General features: G+C 64.6%; 1 protein-coding gene across 4 annotated transcripts in view; it reads left to right on the forward strand.

The window, feature by feature from the left end:
• Positions 1–4,985: 4,985 nt before the first annotated feature.
• Adamtsl2 (ADAMTS like 2) overlaps positions 4,986–14,597 on the forward strand; it is a 27,290-nt gene continuing 17,678 nt past the window's right edge. Inside the window, exons 1-9 of one of the 4 annotated variants that reach the window (XM_023700405.1) lie at positions 4,986–5,225; positions 6,442–6,532; positions 6,946–7,088; positions 7,641–7,716; positions 8,596–8,698; positions 9,319–9,464; positions 9,580–9,703; positions 11,964–12,044; positions 13,957–14,171. In XM_023700405.1, coding sequence (XP_023556173.1) covers positions 6,443–6,532; positions 6,946–7,088; positions 7,641–7,716; positions 8,596–8,698; positions 9,319–9,464; positions 9,580–9,703; positions 11,964–12,044; positions 13,957–14,171 — 978 coding nt within the window. In that variant the 5' untranslated portion in view covers positions 4,986–5,225; position 6,442. Of the gene's footprint in view, positions 5,226–6,441; positions 6,533–6,945; positions 7,089–7,640; positions 7,717–8,540; positions 8,699–9,318; positions 9,465–9,579; positions 9,704–11,963; positions 12,045–13,956; positions 14,172–14,597 lie in introns of those variants that run through there. The other 3 variants (XM_023700402.1, XM_004640405.2, XM_023700404.1) reach the window with 3 other exon arrangements.

Here is a 14,597-nt window from a genome sequence, read left to right on the forward strand (position 1 = left end):
GGGTGCTGGCTTCTGCTCCCTCCACCATACAGAAGAGGAGACAGGCCTGGGGGAAGGGCCTCCCAGGCCTCCCAGCCCTGCCTGGCTCCTGGGCCCCGGCCCTGTGCTTCCCCTCCTGTCCAGCGAGCCGGGGAGGCCAGAGCTACTCTTTCCCTTCCATACCCATTGTCCTTGGCACATGGGCTCCTAGGATGGCCTGGCCTCAAATTCCAGCCCCTGGGGTCCCAGGGGACTCCCCAGCCCCAGCACTGGGTCACCGAGTGCATGCTCCAGCTCTTGTGTGGAGTCCCTGTTTCGGGGCAGGGCAGGCTCCGGCGATTCCCACTCCTGCCTTGGAAGCCCACTCGCGCGTCCCAAGGCCTATAGCTCATCCCAGGCTCCATAGCAATCAGATTCTTCAGCTGCGGGTGGGAACTAGCAGCTCAAGAGCACCAGCCAGCGGGGCCCGCAGAGGCCTGCCCTGCCCTCGCACTGGCCTTTGGCATGCCAGCTGGCCCCACGAGCCTCAGTTTTTCCTTCTGCAAAGTGGAGCTCCAGATGCCCTGTCTCCAGGCTTGCTGTGAGGCCTGCCCGGCACAGGCAGGGAAACTCGGGAAGGGCTGGCCAGTCTGGCAGTACTGGGTCTGAGAGCCAGGCGCTCTGTCCCCCTGGGCTGAAGAAAGCAGGGCACTGAGCTTGGGGATGCTGAGTTGCAGATCCCCCCCATCGCCACCCCACCAGCTGTTGTCCAGCAAGTGAGGCCAGGAAGGGATGGCACCCAGGTGAGCACAGCCATAGCCCACCATGTCGCCCGGGGACTCAGGCATTCAGCCTCCACCGCTGCTGGAGCTCCTGGGGTCCACGGCAAAGAGGGGCTGGTGGGGAGACCGTTAGGCGCCCGCCCCGTGGACAGGACACCCTGTTCCTGGCTTTGGCAGGTCCACTGGGTTGTCCTTAGCCTTTGTCACTTCCTGCCGGAGCCACTGCCCCGAGAGCCCTAGACAGGCCACGCAAAACCGCATCAGGCCTCAGGGTCGTAGCCAGACACAGGAAGCCAAGGCCGAGGTCCAGCCCCTGGAGGAGACTCTGTGGGCGCAGACTCTGAATCCAGGACACACGCTCTGGTCCCACTGGAGCCAGGACACGGGCACTTGGTCCACACCAGGACCCTGCCCCAGGAGCTCCCCACGGCTCCAGGAGCCCAAGGCATAGTCTTCTTCGGCAGGGTGACAAAGGCCCAGGTCTCTTGCTCACAGTGGCTGGGCGTCCATTGCCTGGCTGTGCTCCTGAGGCACCAACACCCGGCCTGCTTCCAGCCACACCAGGACTTCTAGCCTGTTCTTGCTTGTGTTTAGGGGCAAAGGAGCTTCTCCCCACCTTTCTCCTTCCCTCTGTCCTCTCCATCCTCTGCCTCCCCTCCTCTCCCTGCCCTCCTTCCCTTCCACAGGCCTGGGGATCGAACCCAGGGTCTTCATAATATGCTACATCTTCAGTCCTTTTCTTATATTTTAATCTGAGATAGGATCTTGTCGAGTTGTCCAGACTGGGCTTGAACTTGTGATTTTCCTGCCTCAGCTTCCCAGAGCATGGGGCTGCCCTTTGTGGAGCCCTAGACCCTGACAGCTTGGTCCGGCTCAGCTATCCACAGGCCCGGAGTCCCCAATAAACACCCCCCCTTGGCCTAACGGACGATGCCAGCGTTCCCAGCTGGGAAGGGAGGAGCAGGAATGGGCGGTGTGCTCCTTGGCCCCACCTGGTACACGTGCCCTCTCACCTGCTGGTCCCTTGTGACCCCAGCACTTTGTTGCTCTCTGGACAGACTCCCATGGGTGGTGTGGGGTCCCCCCAGGAACAGGGGTCCTTTGGCTGTTGGCTGGAGCTGGGCAGGCCCCCTTGGACAGACATGGGGTGCCGTGGGTCTGGAGGAAAGGCAAGCGGCCCTGCTCGCTCTGCTCGCCCTCTTCAGTCCTTCTCCACACCAGAAATCTCTGGGCCTGCGTTACACTGGGCAGCGGCTCCTGAGCCTTTGTCACCCAGCAGAAGAAGACTATGCCTCGGGCTCGCAAAGCCGTGGGGAGCTCCTGGGTCGGGGTTCCGGTGTGGACCGAGTGCCTCGTGTCCTGGCTCCAGTGGGACCGGAGCATGTGTCCCGGACTCAGTGGCTATGCCCGCAGAGTCTCCTCCAGGGGCCGGACCTCGGCCTTGGCTTTGTGTGTCTGGCTGCGACCCTGAGGCCTGATGCGGTTTTGTCAGGCTGAGGAAAGGCACAAAGGCCAGCGACCACTGCAGCTCGGGGCCAGGGCTGCCTCCTGCACTTGCAGCTCTTCTTCTTGTTTCCTCCTGTGCCCGCTCAGGGCGCCTCTCGTGTGCACAGCGTGCAGACCGCCACGCTGCCCTTACTGCTTAGGTGAGGAAGCTGGGGCTCTGAGAGGGCGCTGGTACGCCTGCATTTGCCCAGTGAGGAGGACGGGTGGCACTCGAGCCCAGGGAGCTGGTGTAGACCCCGCCAGGGCGTGGCAGGGAGGGGCCCCCGTGATGCTAGGGTCACAGTCATTGAGGGACAGTGGCTCTCTGTGGATCTGAGCCTCCTGAGTGTGGTTGAAGGCCCTGACAGAACCTGTGGGTGCGTGGATGCCCAGCCCTGGGGCTATGGGTGGCGTGGGTGTGTGACTGCTCCCTGATACCTGGGTTGTTCACATAGGGCGTCTCCAGAGTCACGGCCACATGGGAGTCCCCAAGGAGCACGGGCTCCCAGACATTGTGTGGACAGAGCTCTGGGGCGAGGCCTCTGTGCGTGCAGAGGATCCAGCCACAGCAGGACACACTTCCGGCCAGATGATGCGGGGCTCTGGGGCGTCTCAGAAGCATCTTGAACAGCATCTGGGGGCCTGACCAGGAGGAGATGGGTATGGCAGAGGAGTGCTGGGTGCATACAGCCTGGGCCCCGAGTGCTTTTGGCGACAGTGGGCCACCCTGGCCTCAGGCACGTGTGTTGGGGAGGGGTCAGGACCCAGTGACCCGGGGTTGCCAGGTCGGTGACTGCGGGGTCAGGGCAGAATGCAGAGTCCCTGCCTACAAGGCAGGATGAAGCTTCCTGGTTATGCCAACACCACCTTTCCCCACCCTCTGTGTTTTGTTTGTTGAGCCACGTCGCCATCTTGGGACACGGATATTGGAGGGTGAACACCAATCCCCACAGGCGCTGAGGAGGAGGACTTATGCTGTCACTGGATGGAGAGGCTCCTGGGGGCCTGAGACCTGTCCTGGGCAGTGGGCCTCAGAGCACGTCCCTTGCCATGCCCAGGACCTTCTGGACATGGCTGCCCGGGATCCCGAGTCAGGTCAGGGGCAGGTAGAAGTGCAGTGGGTTTAAGGAGCTGGGAGGCCACCCAGCTGGGTGTGCTGGTCCCACGGGGACACCTCCCGGTGGCCATCCTGCAGCCCGTGCTGCCTGCCTCTCCAAGCACCGACACTGGGGGTGGGTGTGTGGGCTGGCCGTGGGGTCCCTCCCGAGGGAAACCGTTAGTCACCGTGGTGCCGGCTGTGAGCGGGAGCCAGAAGTGCCAGGAGCCACGGGGATGTTACCAGGGTGTGCAGGGCCCGGCGGCTGGCGGGGGTAGGAGAACAGAGTGGTGGAGGCTCCCCGAGCGCGTGTGACACGATCCTGGTACTGGGGGACTGTGCGTGGGCGCAGTGTGCAGGGCATGTGCCCAGGCCACGTGACGGCCCCCGCATGGCTGTACTTCTGCACGCCGCCCCCAGGGGGCGGTGTGGGGCTGGGTAGGGTCGGGAAGGGCGGGGGATGGGGCTCCCGCAGGGAGAGGAGATGGTGAGAGCTGCTGCCAGCACGGGGCTGGCAGAGCCCTGGCAGATTGTGTGCGAGGAGCCAGAAAGCGCCCCTGCGTCCCAGGCCTTAGGCAGGCTCCTTGGACCCTCGGAGCCTTCCCCCGCTGTAGCCCTAAGCAACAGAGGTGCTGGCCTGCAGCTCCCTGGACCCAAGACAAGCCCAGCTTGGGAGCCGTGCTGCTGCTTTCTGTTATTGCTGGCTGCTCTTTCCTGACCTTTCCGGCTGGTGGTCACACACAGGACAGAACTTCCCCAACGTGCAGCCCATAGATGCTCAGGGAGGTGCTGCAGGAGAAGGAGGGTAGGAGAGGCTGTCCGGGCACCGCCACAGGCCTGGCCGGCTGCGAGTGGAGCCCGGGCATGGATGAACCAGCTCAGACCTTACACGGCATTGGCGTGGGCCTGGCTTCCGCTCCTCCGCCCTGCCTCTGTTTTCTGGGATGGGGGGCTGTGGGGGGCAGGCCCTGGCCACGCAGGGCCTGCTGGCTCCCTGGCCAGCTGCCGGCCCCTGCACCTCTGTGCTCCAGCTCAGCAAGAACACAGAGCCTGCCAGGGGCTGCCCAGTGGGCACAGTGCCCAGCCAGGCCGCCGTGCCCTGCCAAGCTGGTGCCGAACATCTGCAAGCCTCCCTGCGCCTCTCCTGCTGGCACTGGCCATTCTGGCTGTCTGGTCAGCAGGCCGCACACATCTGCCCCCTCCGGAGCCCTTGGCCAGGCCTGCCTCTGTCCCTCACCTGCTTAGACCTTTGCATGTCACACTGGGACACCCTGAGGAAGCCGGCTGCTGTCTGCGGCTGCAACCTGTCTCTGCTCTGAGGATGGGGACACCTCCTGCCAACCAGCCCCACTCACCGGGGTGGAAGGGCTGGACCCTCTGGAGGGATGGGCAGCTCGGAGACTGCGGGGCCACTGCCAGCCGCCCCTGTGACCTCAGCTTAGCGGCTCCATCTGGACACCGGCATGTGGTCCCCATGCGGGACCTGAGCCGGCAGCCTCCTGCTCACTGTTCCTGGGCCTTGCGGCAGCAGCCAGAAGGCAGCTGGGCCGCCTGGCCGGGCTCCAGAGGCACAGAGCGGGTTAAAGTGTGTGCCGGCCGGCCGGCCGGCGGGCGGGCGGGCGGGGCAGCGGCCTGGTGGGAAGTGTGAGTTCCTCCCCGTCTGCCTGACAGCTATAAAGGCGGCTGCGGCCACAGAGCCTCCGCTGGGCTGCGCCCCTCCCTCCCGGGATCCCCTCCTGCAGATGCTCTTTGAAGTGGGAGAGGGGAAGCTGCCCAGGAGGAGGAGGAGGAGGAGGAGGAGGAGAGAGGCAGAGCCGCACGTCCCTGGCCTGTGTTGCTCCTGCTGGCTGAGCACCTGGCGCTCACTCCTGCTCTGGGAGGACAACCTGCTGAGGCTGGGCCAGGTAGGCCACCAGTCCCTGTCCTTGCAGTGTCACCGCACTCTGGGGCCTGGGCTCTGCTGCTCTGGCTGCCTGAGGGGGGCTGAGCAGTCCCTCAGGGCCCAGAGCGCCTTTCTTCCTGGAGGAAGACTAGACCAGTGATCTGACCTGCACAGCCAGGCCCCTCCACTGCAGCCTCTGCTGGTTTGGGACCCTGGGGAGGGATGGATCCCCGTAAGTGGCCTGGCCTGAGGCCAGCCCTGTCTGGGAGCCTTAATGAAAGCCAGGTGTGTGCGCTCTCGGCACCTGTCTTCAGCCTTGGGCAGGGCCTGGTGCCAGGGAGCACGCGGGCCAGCACGGTCCTGCTGCCAGGAGGTTGGGGTGCAGAAGGCGCTCAGGGGCGCAGCAGCTGGCACCAGGCTGGGGCTGCTTCCCCCAGCAGGACTGTGAACACCTGCCCTGCCTGGCCTGAGGAAGGGGTTCTGGGGCGCTGGGGGAGGGCTGGCCTCAGGGCTGCGGAAGGGCAAACTCCACACTTGTCCCTAAAAGAGACCTAGTGTGGCACAAGAGCCTGTGGGCTGGGTGCTGGTCAGCTTCCCCCAGCTGGGCTGTGTGAATTCAGAAGCCCCTTCTCTAACTCCCCGCCAGCGAGGCACCCCTCTCCCTCCCCTCTGGGACAGGGTGGGTGCTTCAGGGTTACTGTCTGGGGGCTGATTGATCCATCTATTTGACCCTGGTATGACCCTGACAATGTTGGCTGGTTGGGAGGGGTCAGCCAGATGGCCCTGGGCTGCTGTCACAAGCTGTGCCCTCCCCCAATTCCTGGTGGGGGGGTTGTGGACGCCTGGGCTAGGGACTCACAGAGTTCATAGAGCGTGCTCCCCTGGGGTTCTTGGGACCTACCGCGTAAGAGGGCTGGCAGGTCCTTGACTGCCCTTGTCCCTTTCCATAGCGACGTCCCCCCAGCCTGGGCCTCCAGCCGCTCAGCTGTCCCCAGTGTCTCCAGGGAGCTCGGTCATGCCTTGGAGGCAAAGCATGCAGCCTCCCTGTGTGTGTGCCCTCAGATCAGGGTGGTCCCGACCTGGCACATGTTTGCCCAGGTCCAGACAGGTCTCTAATGGCTCAAGCACCTTCGTGCTGCCCCCACAGAGGAGCAGCCACTGCCAGCTGACCTCGGAGCCCTGGGTGAGCCTCTCTAAAGCTGGCTCTGGCCCTGTGTGACAGTGGCCTTGGTTCTTAGGATGGAAGGAGGATGGCAGTACTCACCATGGGCCTGGGCCTTGCTGGCCATGGCAGTGGTCGCCGGGGGTGCAGCACCCACGGAGCTCTCGGTGAGTGGGGTGTTGTCTCGGGCCCTGCCCCAGCCACTCACGTAGGTGTAGCTGCCTCCGAGCAGGCTGACTGTGGAGCACCATAAGGTAGGTGTGGGGTACATCCCCAGCCAGACTGGCCCTGAAGTGGGCGTCTGGCCACTCCATGCCCCTGGCCTCAAGTGACAGCGACAGTGGCTGGTGGTGGCTCCCCACCTCCCTGTCTAGCCAAGGTAGGCTGTGTTCCCCAGATCCAGGTGGGGCCCAGGCTGCATGGGAGGGTGGGTGGTGAGCTGACAGGCCTGGCGCGGGGAGGCCTGTGCCTAGGCTGCCGAGGAGCCTGTGTCTTCCTGCCCAGCCGCCAGGGTAGTGCGGGCCGGGCCCTTCTTCTGGGCACTCGAGCCGCCCACCAGAGTCTGTGGCTCTCTCATCAGGACAACAGCCCCACATCCAACAGCCTGGAGGGTGGCGCCGGTGCCACTGCCTACTGGTGGGGCGAGTGGACCAAGTGGACTGCGTGTTCCCGCAGCTGCGGGCGCGGGGTGATGTCCCAGGAGCGGCACTGCCTGCAGCAGAGGTGGGGCTCTGTGCGGCTGCGGGCTGGCACATGGGGTGGGCACCCAGGCTTGGGGCCCAGTGGTCCTGTCCATCTCCCTGGCACCTCTGCAGGTGACAGAGATCCTGACAGTCCCCCACAGGGGCCAGGTACCAGGAGGCCTCCTCGTGGGGAGGCAGCATGGTCCCTAGGGCTCTGTCTCTGAGGGGCAATGCCCTGGCCTTCTCTTCTGAAGCCCTGAGCCGGTGCACGTGGGCAGGAATATGGTAGGCACGGGGCTGGAGCTCCGTTGCCTCATGGGCCTGGGTTTCAGTCTGCCTCTCCTGCTTCCTGGGTAGGCCACTCAGCCCTCTGCCATCCCCGCCCTCAACTGCAGCGTGGGACAGTGGGCGCCCCCGCGCCAGCTCAGCAGCCACGAGGCGTGCACCTGCAAGCAGAACTCCGGGCTTCCAGGCCCGCGGCTGTGTCCTGCCTGGCGCGGGGGAGGCTGGTTTTGGATGCTGGTGGCCGCAGGACCACCCCGAGGCTCCTCCTGAGGCTGCGAGCCTCGCTCAGCACCCACCTTTGTGCCAGGAGGAAGTCTGTCCTGGGCGCTGGCAATAGGACCTGCACCGGGATATCCAAGCGCTACCAGCTCTGCAGCCTAAAGGTGAGGCTGGGGCCTGGGACCCCGCTGTCCCTCCCAGTGCAGGTCCCCTCAAGGTCCTGGGCCCCAAAGTGCACCTGGCACCTTGCAAGGAGAGGGGCAGAACTGGGCAGGTCAAACTGAGGCGTGTGGTGCCCGCGTGGGCCCTCAAACACCGGGCTGGCCTCTCTGTCCTCTGGTCCCCTGGACCACTGCTTGGGACCTTAGCAGCTCCTCCCCTGCTTGTTCGCTGCTATGCCTGGGCTCCTGGGTCTCCGAGGCTTCAGCAGCCTGGTGTCAGGAGGGAGGTGGCAGAGGCCAAGGCTGCAGAGGAGGTGTTGGGGCTGGCTCAGCCCCAGGGTGGCTCGGGGGCCAGAGGCAGTCTGAACCCCAATACCTCTCCTAGAACTCGGGGATATAGGGTGAGGGTGTGGGTCTGCATAGGCTGGAAGCCATTGCTGCCTGCTCACGGGTGGGGGCTGGAGGTGTACGAGGGGCCACGGCTTCTGTTCTGAGGTCCCCTGGTCAGCTGCCCTCAAAGAATGGTGCTGCCAGGCTTAGTGGATCCCTGTGAGCCTGCCCATGCACAGGGCTGTTCCTGCACTGGGGTGGACAGGCACACAAGGGGAGGGGCTGCTGAGGATAGAGGGCAAGGGGGCATCAATGGGGCAGCGCCCGAGCATCCCAACACCTCTGGCTCATGGCTGAGAGGAAGGCTGGGGCAGGGGACAAGAAGGGTGGCTGGCAGGACATGAGGGGCGGCACCTGCCTTGCTGGAGGGGTGGGCACTGTGGGGAGTGGTGCAGAGAGGGAGACAGACTGGGGCACGGGAACCCCCTGGGCTGCAGCTCTGAGGGTATCCAGCTGCAGCTGCTTCCCGCTGGAGCCCCCCTGCTCCCCCAGGAGTGCCCACCGGACGGGAGGAGCTTCCGCGAGGAACAGTGCGTCTCCTTCAACTCCCGCGTGTACGACGGACGGACCTACCAGTGGAAGCCCCTATACCCCGGTACCTAGAGCCTGGGGACATGCCCTGCTGAGGTGGTGGGTGGGGTGGTCCTTACAGCCCCCGGGCCAGTTCTGACAGCTGGGCAAGCAGGAAACGGAGGCTGAGAGCAGGCGTCTGGTTACGGGCCACTGTGGCCAGCTCTGGAGCCAGGGAGGATCCCACATCTCCTGAGCAGGGGCCTGGGGTTCTGTCCCCCTCCCTAGACCTGTGACATCAGCCCTGGGCAGGTCTTGGGGCTGAGCTTCCTGCAGCCCTGGCTTCCACGCTCCGGCCTCTCCCACTTCTGGCCAGGGGTTGGACAGGAACCAGCCCAGACAACCCTAGACCGGCCATGGCCCACAGGGCGGGGAGGGGCACGCTGCTCTCTGTGTCTCCGTCTCCTGGAGAGAGGAAGCAGAGCTGTTCAGACACGGCGGGGATGAGCGCCGCCCGCTTCCCGGGGCTGGGTGCCCAGGGGCTCCGGCCATGGAGTTGGCTCCTGGGCCTCAGCTGTGGCCTGAGCCCTCGAGACCTGCCTCAGAGACCCCAGGTCCCTTCTACACTCCCAGCCTCAGCCTCCCTCTTGGGGCGGGGCGCGGCAGTGCCTGCTCCGCGCTGAGCCCCGCCCGTCCCGTCCCCAGACGACTACGTGCACATCTCCAGCAAGCCCTGCGACCTGCACTGTACCACGGTGGATGGCCAGCGGCAGCTCATGGTGCCCGCCCGCGACGGCACGTCCTGCAAGCTCACCGGCCTGCGAGGGGTTTGCGTGACTGGAAAATGTGAGGTTGTTAAGCGTTGCGGCGGAGTCCAGCTGGCTTCGCGGCGCTGGCCGTGCTGGCCGCCCGGGAGGTGGTGGCCGCGCCCCGCGCCCCCCAGCAGCATCTCCCTGCTTCTTGCAGCCCATCGGCTGTGACGGGGTGCTGTTCTCCACCCACACGCTGGACAAGTGCGGAGTCTGCCAGGGCGACGGCAGCAGCTGCACCCACGTGACCGGAAACTACCGCAAGGGCAACGTGCAGCTCGGTGAGGCCACCCTGCTCCGGCTGCCGGGGCTGCTGGGCAGGTCCCTGGGGGGCCCCTCTCACCAGCTGCATCAGTGGCCCTTTGCTGAATATCTTCTTGGCACATCTGACCTTTGAGGCAGCGACAGGGAGGCGTGCCCTGCAGGCTTAAAATGGGGGAAACTGAGGCAGGAGGCCTGGTTTTGGAGTCCCCTGGAGACGTGGCTGCGGGCTCATGGGGTGCGGGGCCTGAGTCTGGGTTTCCTCCTCTGGGGCCTGGCCCCTCCACCGTCTCTGTCCCAGGAGCACTGGTCCTCTGCACTTAGGCCTTGTTTGTGTCCAGCTGTGGCCCAAGCCCTCGTGGGGGGCTGGTGTGCAGCAGGCACTAGGGTTTTAGAGGGACGTCCACTGGAATGTCTGTCCGTGTTTAAATCTCGGTTGAAGCAGGCCATGACAAACTCCAGACTGGGGGAGGTGGGGCAGCTGGAGACCCACTAGGTAGATGGGAAAGCTGAGGCCAGGCGCCCCTGGACTGGGGCTGGCCCTGTGGGGCCACCGGCTGGTTTCAGAGTTGGAGGAGGGCCTGCCCTGCATGAGGATGGTGTGGGGCTAGCGACAGAGCAGGAGGCTGGGGCTTGGACATGGGACCACGTGAGGGCATGCTGGGCTGAGGGACATGGGGCAGGAGGGGGCTGAGCAACCAGACTCCACGAGAACCATGGGGTGGAACATCTTACCAGGCTGCCTAGGGACTGGAGCAGGTAGAGCAGAACCCCAGCCGGACCCCGCCCCTACTGCGCACCTGCGCCCACAGCCTCCGCCGGGCGCAGAGCTGGGGACCAGCAGCTGGGCAGTGTATCTCTCACCCAGCTCCCGGAAGGTACCAGGCTCTGTGGGTGGCAGCAAGGCCCTACTCTGGGCCGTGTCCTGGCTGAGCTCCCCATGAGGAGTGGGGGCTGGCATGGAACCCATCGCAGTTGATCCTGCCAGCGCCTCTGCAGGAAAAGGCCAGCCGCAAGGCAGGTAAAGAGGCTGCTGCTCACAGCCGCGGGACAGGCAGGGAGGAGCAGAGCCACCTAAGGGCCCACAGTCACCAGCAGGGCTGCCGCTGGGCCTGCCAGCCCCCAGGGTCTGTGTCCTGGCCACGGAGCCACACCCACATTGTGCTGCTGCCAAGGTCAGGGCTCTGCGGCGTCCCAGGAGCCCGGAGTCTCGTGGGCTTTTTGGTAATTTCAACAGTGAAGCAGAGCCTAAACTTAAATAAACTGCGTTTAACACGAAGCGATCATTTCCTGGTCCTCCTGGCCAGCTTTTGTGGCCTACGGTGGCAATACCACATACAGTAGGTTATCGCGGCTCTGCCTGGCTCTGTGCAGGGATGGGACCTTGGTAATTTGCAACTGGCCATTATGACAGAAATAGCCGAGGGGGTCAATCCTAGCCCCTCCCACTTGGCCCCTTTAGACCTCATTGGGAAATATTTATCAGAGCTGCAGGTAGGAGGGTCAGGCCAGGACCCTGGAGACCCTCAGGATGAGGGTGGGGTCTGGGAGGAGGGCAGGTGAAGACATTTGCGTATGTGCAGAGGAGCCTGGGGCAGGTGCTGGCTCCCCTGTTCTGCTGGCTAGGTTGCGTCCCGGTTGTGTCCTGCCCCTGCAGGCGGTGCACCCCCACCCCCAGCCCCTGTCCCTGTTTTACTCAGAGGACACCATCCATGGCGGCCTCTCTCGGCACCTGGGGCAGCTCTGGCTGGCCAGCACAGGGCTTGTGGGGCGGCCAGGCTCCGTCCTCAGGTCTCCTGAGCTTCGGTCTCAGCTCCCGCTCTGATGAGATGGGCATAGATGTAGCAAGGCGGCAGTGCAGAGTGGACAACGTAGTGCCTGTGTACCGGAGAGGAGACGAGGCCCGGGGTCCCGCGCTGGCCGTGGCCCTTCAGGATGGCAGGGGGCAGGACTGGGGTCCACAATGCTAGTATTTGAGGTGCCGTGTTCCACAAGGCCCGTAGGGAAGTTCTTGGGTGGGCACTAATGAGGACAGGCCGTTCCTGTGGCCTTGGTGGGAATGGATTGGGTGCCCAGGGAAGGGCCAGCATTGGGACAGCACCGGCGCTTGGCAGGGCGGGACCCCCACGCACCCTTAGACAGCAGCCTCCCCCCACAACCCAGGGGGTATCTGCATCTGCTCCCCAGGGGTGCCTCCACCTTCCACTCCCCTCCCGGCCATGTCCCCAGCGAGGGCTCCACTGGGCCATAACCCTTTCCCCATCATCTGCGTGTCCACAGGTTACTCCCTGGTGACTCACATCCCAGCCGGGGCCCGGGACATCCAGATCGTGGAGAGGAAGAAGTCGGCAGACGTGCTGGGTGCGTGGCTGGTGCAGGGGCGGTGTCCACAGGAGGAGGGGCCACCTGTCCTGTCTGGGCCCCGTCCCCTGGGAGAGGGCCAGGCCAGGTGGTGGGGTGGGGGGAAGCGATTTGTCCCTGTGTGGGAGATCCTTGGACAGGCTGGGCAGAGAGCTCCCCATCTCTGGACAGCCTGGTCCAGGAGGTGGAGCTGGGGCCCCTTGTGGGGCAGGAGCAGCATATACAGGAGGTGAGGGCTCAGGGGGAGCACAGGAGGCGAGTGGCGTCCGAGGTCACGAGCTGGGAGGCAGGGGTGGGTTCAAGCCCGGTGGCCCTGCCTGGCCCTGCCCTTGCGGTGTCCTGTGGGAAGCTGGGCTGGGGGGGGGCTGCCTTGTGGATTCTTGCTTTATTTACACTGTGGGAGGCCACAACACCCGGTCTGGGGGTGATTTTCGGGTGGGCTGTCTGTGCGGCTGGAGCATTGACCTGGACCTAGAACATGCTGTGGCCCCTCAGCCTGGGGGGCAGGTGCTGCCCCCCGGGAGCTTCTGGGAGCTTGTCCGGCCCGCACGGGCCAGACTAAGGACCTGTACTTTATGAGGGCAGCCGCGCGAGACCAGGGCTGCCGTGTGAGCCTTGTCTGCAGCGACTTGGGGGCACTGGCCTCAGTGCAGCCCCCGGGGCCCACACAGTCCAGCCCTGGCCTTGTATGCCACTGACCCAAGGTGCCACCACCTGGGTGACGGCCTGGGCTGGGCCCGAGGAGCTGGGCTCCTTGCCAGGCCAGTGGCTCTGCAGCTGGCCCTCTGGGGAGTGGCGAGGCCAGGACACGCTGTGTTCTCCAGGCTGGCTGCAGAGTTCTCTCCCTGAGACAGACACGGGGAAGTGCCAAGGGCTGCCTCGGAGCGCGGGGAAAGCCACAGGCGGGAAGGTCCTCACCGGCAGGAAGCAGGGCCTGGACGGGGCCCCGCTGGGCCCTGGCTCACACCCGATGCTGGCCCGGGCCGGCCGGCCCCCGCAGCACGCGGCCTTTGCGTCATTCTCCGACATGGCTGTGTCCAGGGCATTTTCCAGGCAGACGCGTCCTGCATGTTACGTCTGTCTGATAATAAATGGATCGCCCAGCTCCTCTGTATTGGATCAGGGGCTTTGGAAGCTGAACCGTCCTTTGGCGGCCAGTTCCTGGAACTGGCTTTAAGGACATCCTTTGGAAGACAGCGTGTCCCTGAGTGCCGAGTCCGCCTCCCCTGGCTCCTCCCTGCCCTGGAGGCCCCAGGCACCTCTGCCCCGGGAGGACTGCAGGCACAGGGGCCCAGCTGGAGGGGGCCACGCAATATTCCTGTGGCTTCAGCCAGACTCTAGGAATGTCCCCCCAGCAGCCACCTCTGGGAGAGAGGACAGGAGTACCCAGGTCCCCGCCTGCCTAATTTAACCCTGCCAGCCCTCGGCCCCAAGGAGGACAGGGTGACAGCAGAGGTCATTACTCTCATGAGGAGGGTGGAGCTGGTCAGCGGGGGGTCCCCGGAGCAGCCCAGTGGACAGCACCCTATGCCAGTCAGGCAAGGGCTGTGGTGTCACTCACGGTAGGCCTTGATGAGGCACAGAGGTTCTTCCTGTCCAGGTTATGCCCAGCCCCGGGCCTGCCCATATCTGCAGCAGGCTGCTGACCCTCTTGTCTATACTGGCTGCAGGCTGGCACCAGCTCGGCCCCATAGCCCTGCAGCTGAGAGCAGCCAAGCAGGTCCACAAGGGTGTGCTGGAGTCGCTGTGCCAGGGTCGCCATGGCTGACAGAGAGGGGCTGGTCCCCTCGGCTCTCGACGGCCCAGGCAGAGATCTGTCCCTTCCTTGCGGCTGCGAGGACCCTGCCCTGGGGGTGCGGGCAGGCCGGCTGCAGCTCCCTGAGCGAGAGGCTCCGGCTCCTCTGCCCCTCAGGCCCTCCCGCCTGGCCTGACGGCAGCACTGCCCTCCCAGCTTTGGCAGATGAGGCTGGCTTCTACTTCTTCAATGGCAACTACAAGGTGGACAGCCCCAAGAACTTCAACATCGCAGGCACCGTGGTGAAGTACCGGCGGCCCATGGACGTCTACGAGACGGGCATCGAGTACATCGTGGCCCAGGGGCCCACCAACCAGGGCCTGAATGTCATGGTGCGTGCGTGGATGGGGGGCTGCTGTGGGCGTGGCTCCCCAGGACACAGCCACAGGCGGGGCGTGCAAGCCTGTGTGCCTGGGGTGGCCCGTCTGTCTGCTCCAGGTGCCGCTCGTTCAGCCGCTCGGTGACTTTCACACCTGTTCGTCTTGAGTCACCTCTTTGTCTGGTGTCCACTTGGATCTTAATTCATTTCTCTGTCTCCCACAAACTCGTGAATTCATTCACGCTTTCCGTCACTCACTGACCCACCACACTCTCACCCCTTCTTTGTACGTTCCTTCCTTCCCTCATTCGTTTGCACATCCGTCCTTTGGTTCATTTGGTCATTCAGTCACTCATTGGGTCAGCCATTCAGTCATTTTTTCTTTTGGTCATCATTCGTCACTTGTCCATTCATTCACCCAGTCACTCATTCATTTGTT

The sequence above is a fragment of the Octodon degus genome, unplaced genomic scaffold (genome assembly GCF_000260255.1).
Source record: "Octodon degus isolate 3935 unplaced genomic scaffold, OctDeg1.0 scaffold00123, whole genome shotgun sequence".
In the NCBI taxonomy this organism is placed as follows: domain Eukaryota; kingdom Metazoa; phylum Chordata; class Mammalia; order Rodentia; family Octodontidae; genus Octodon; species Octodon degus.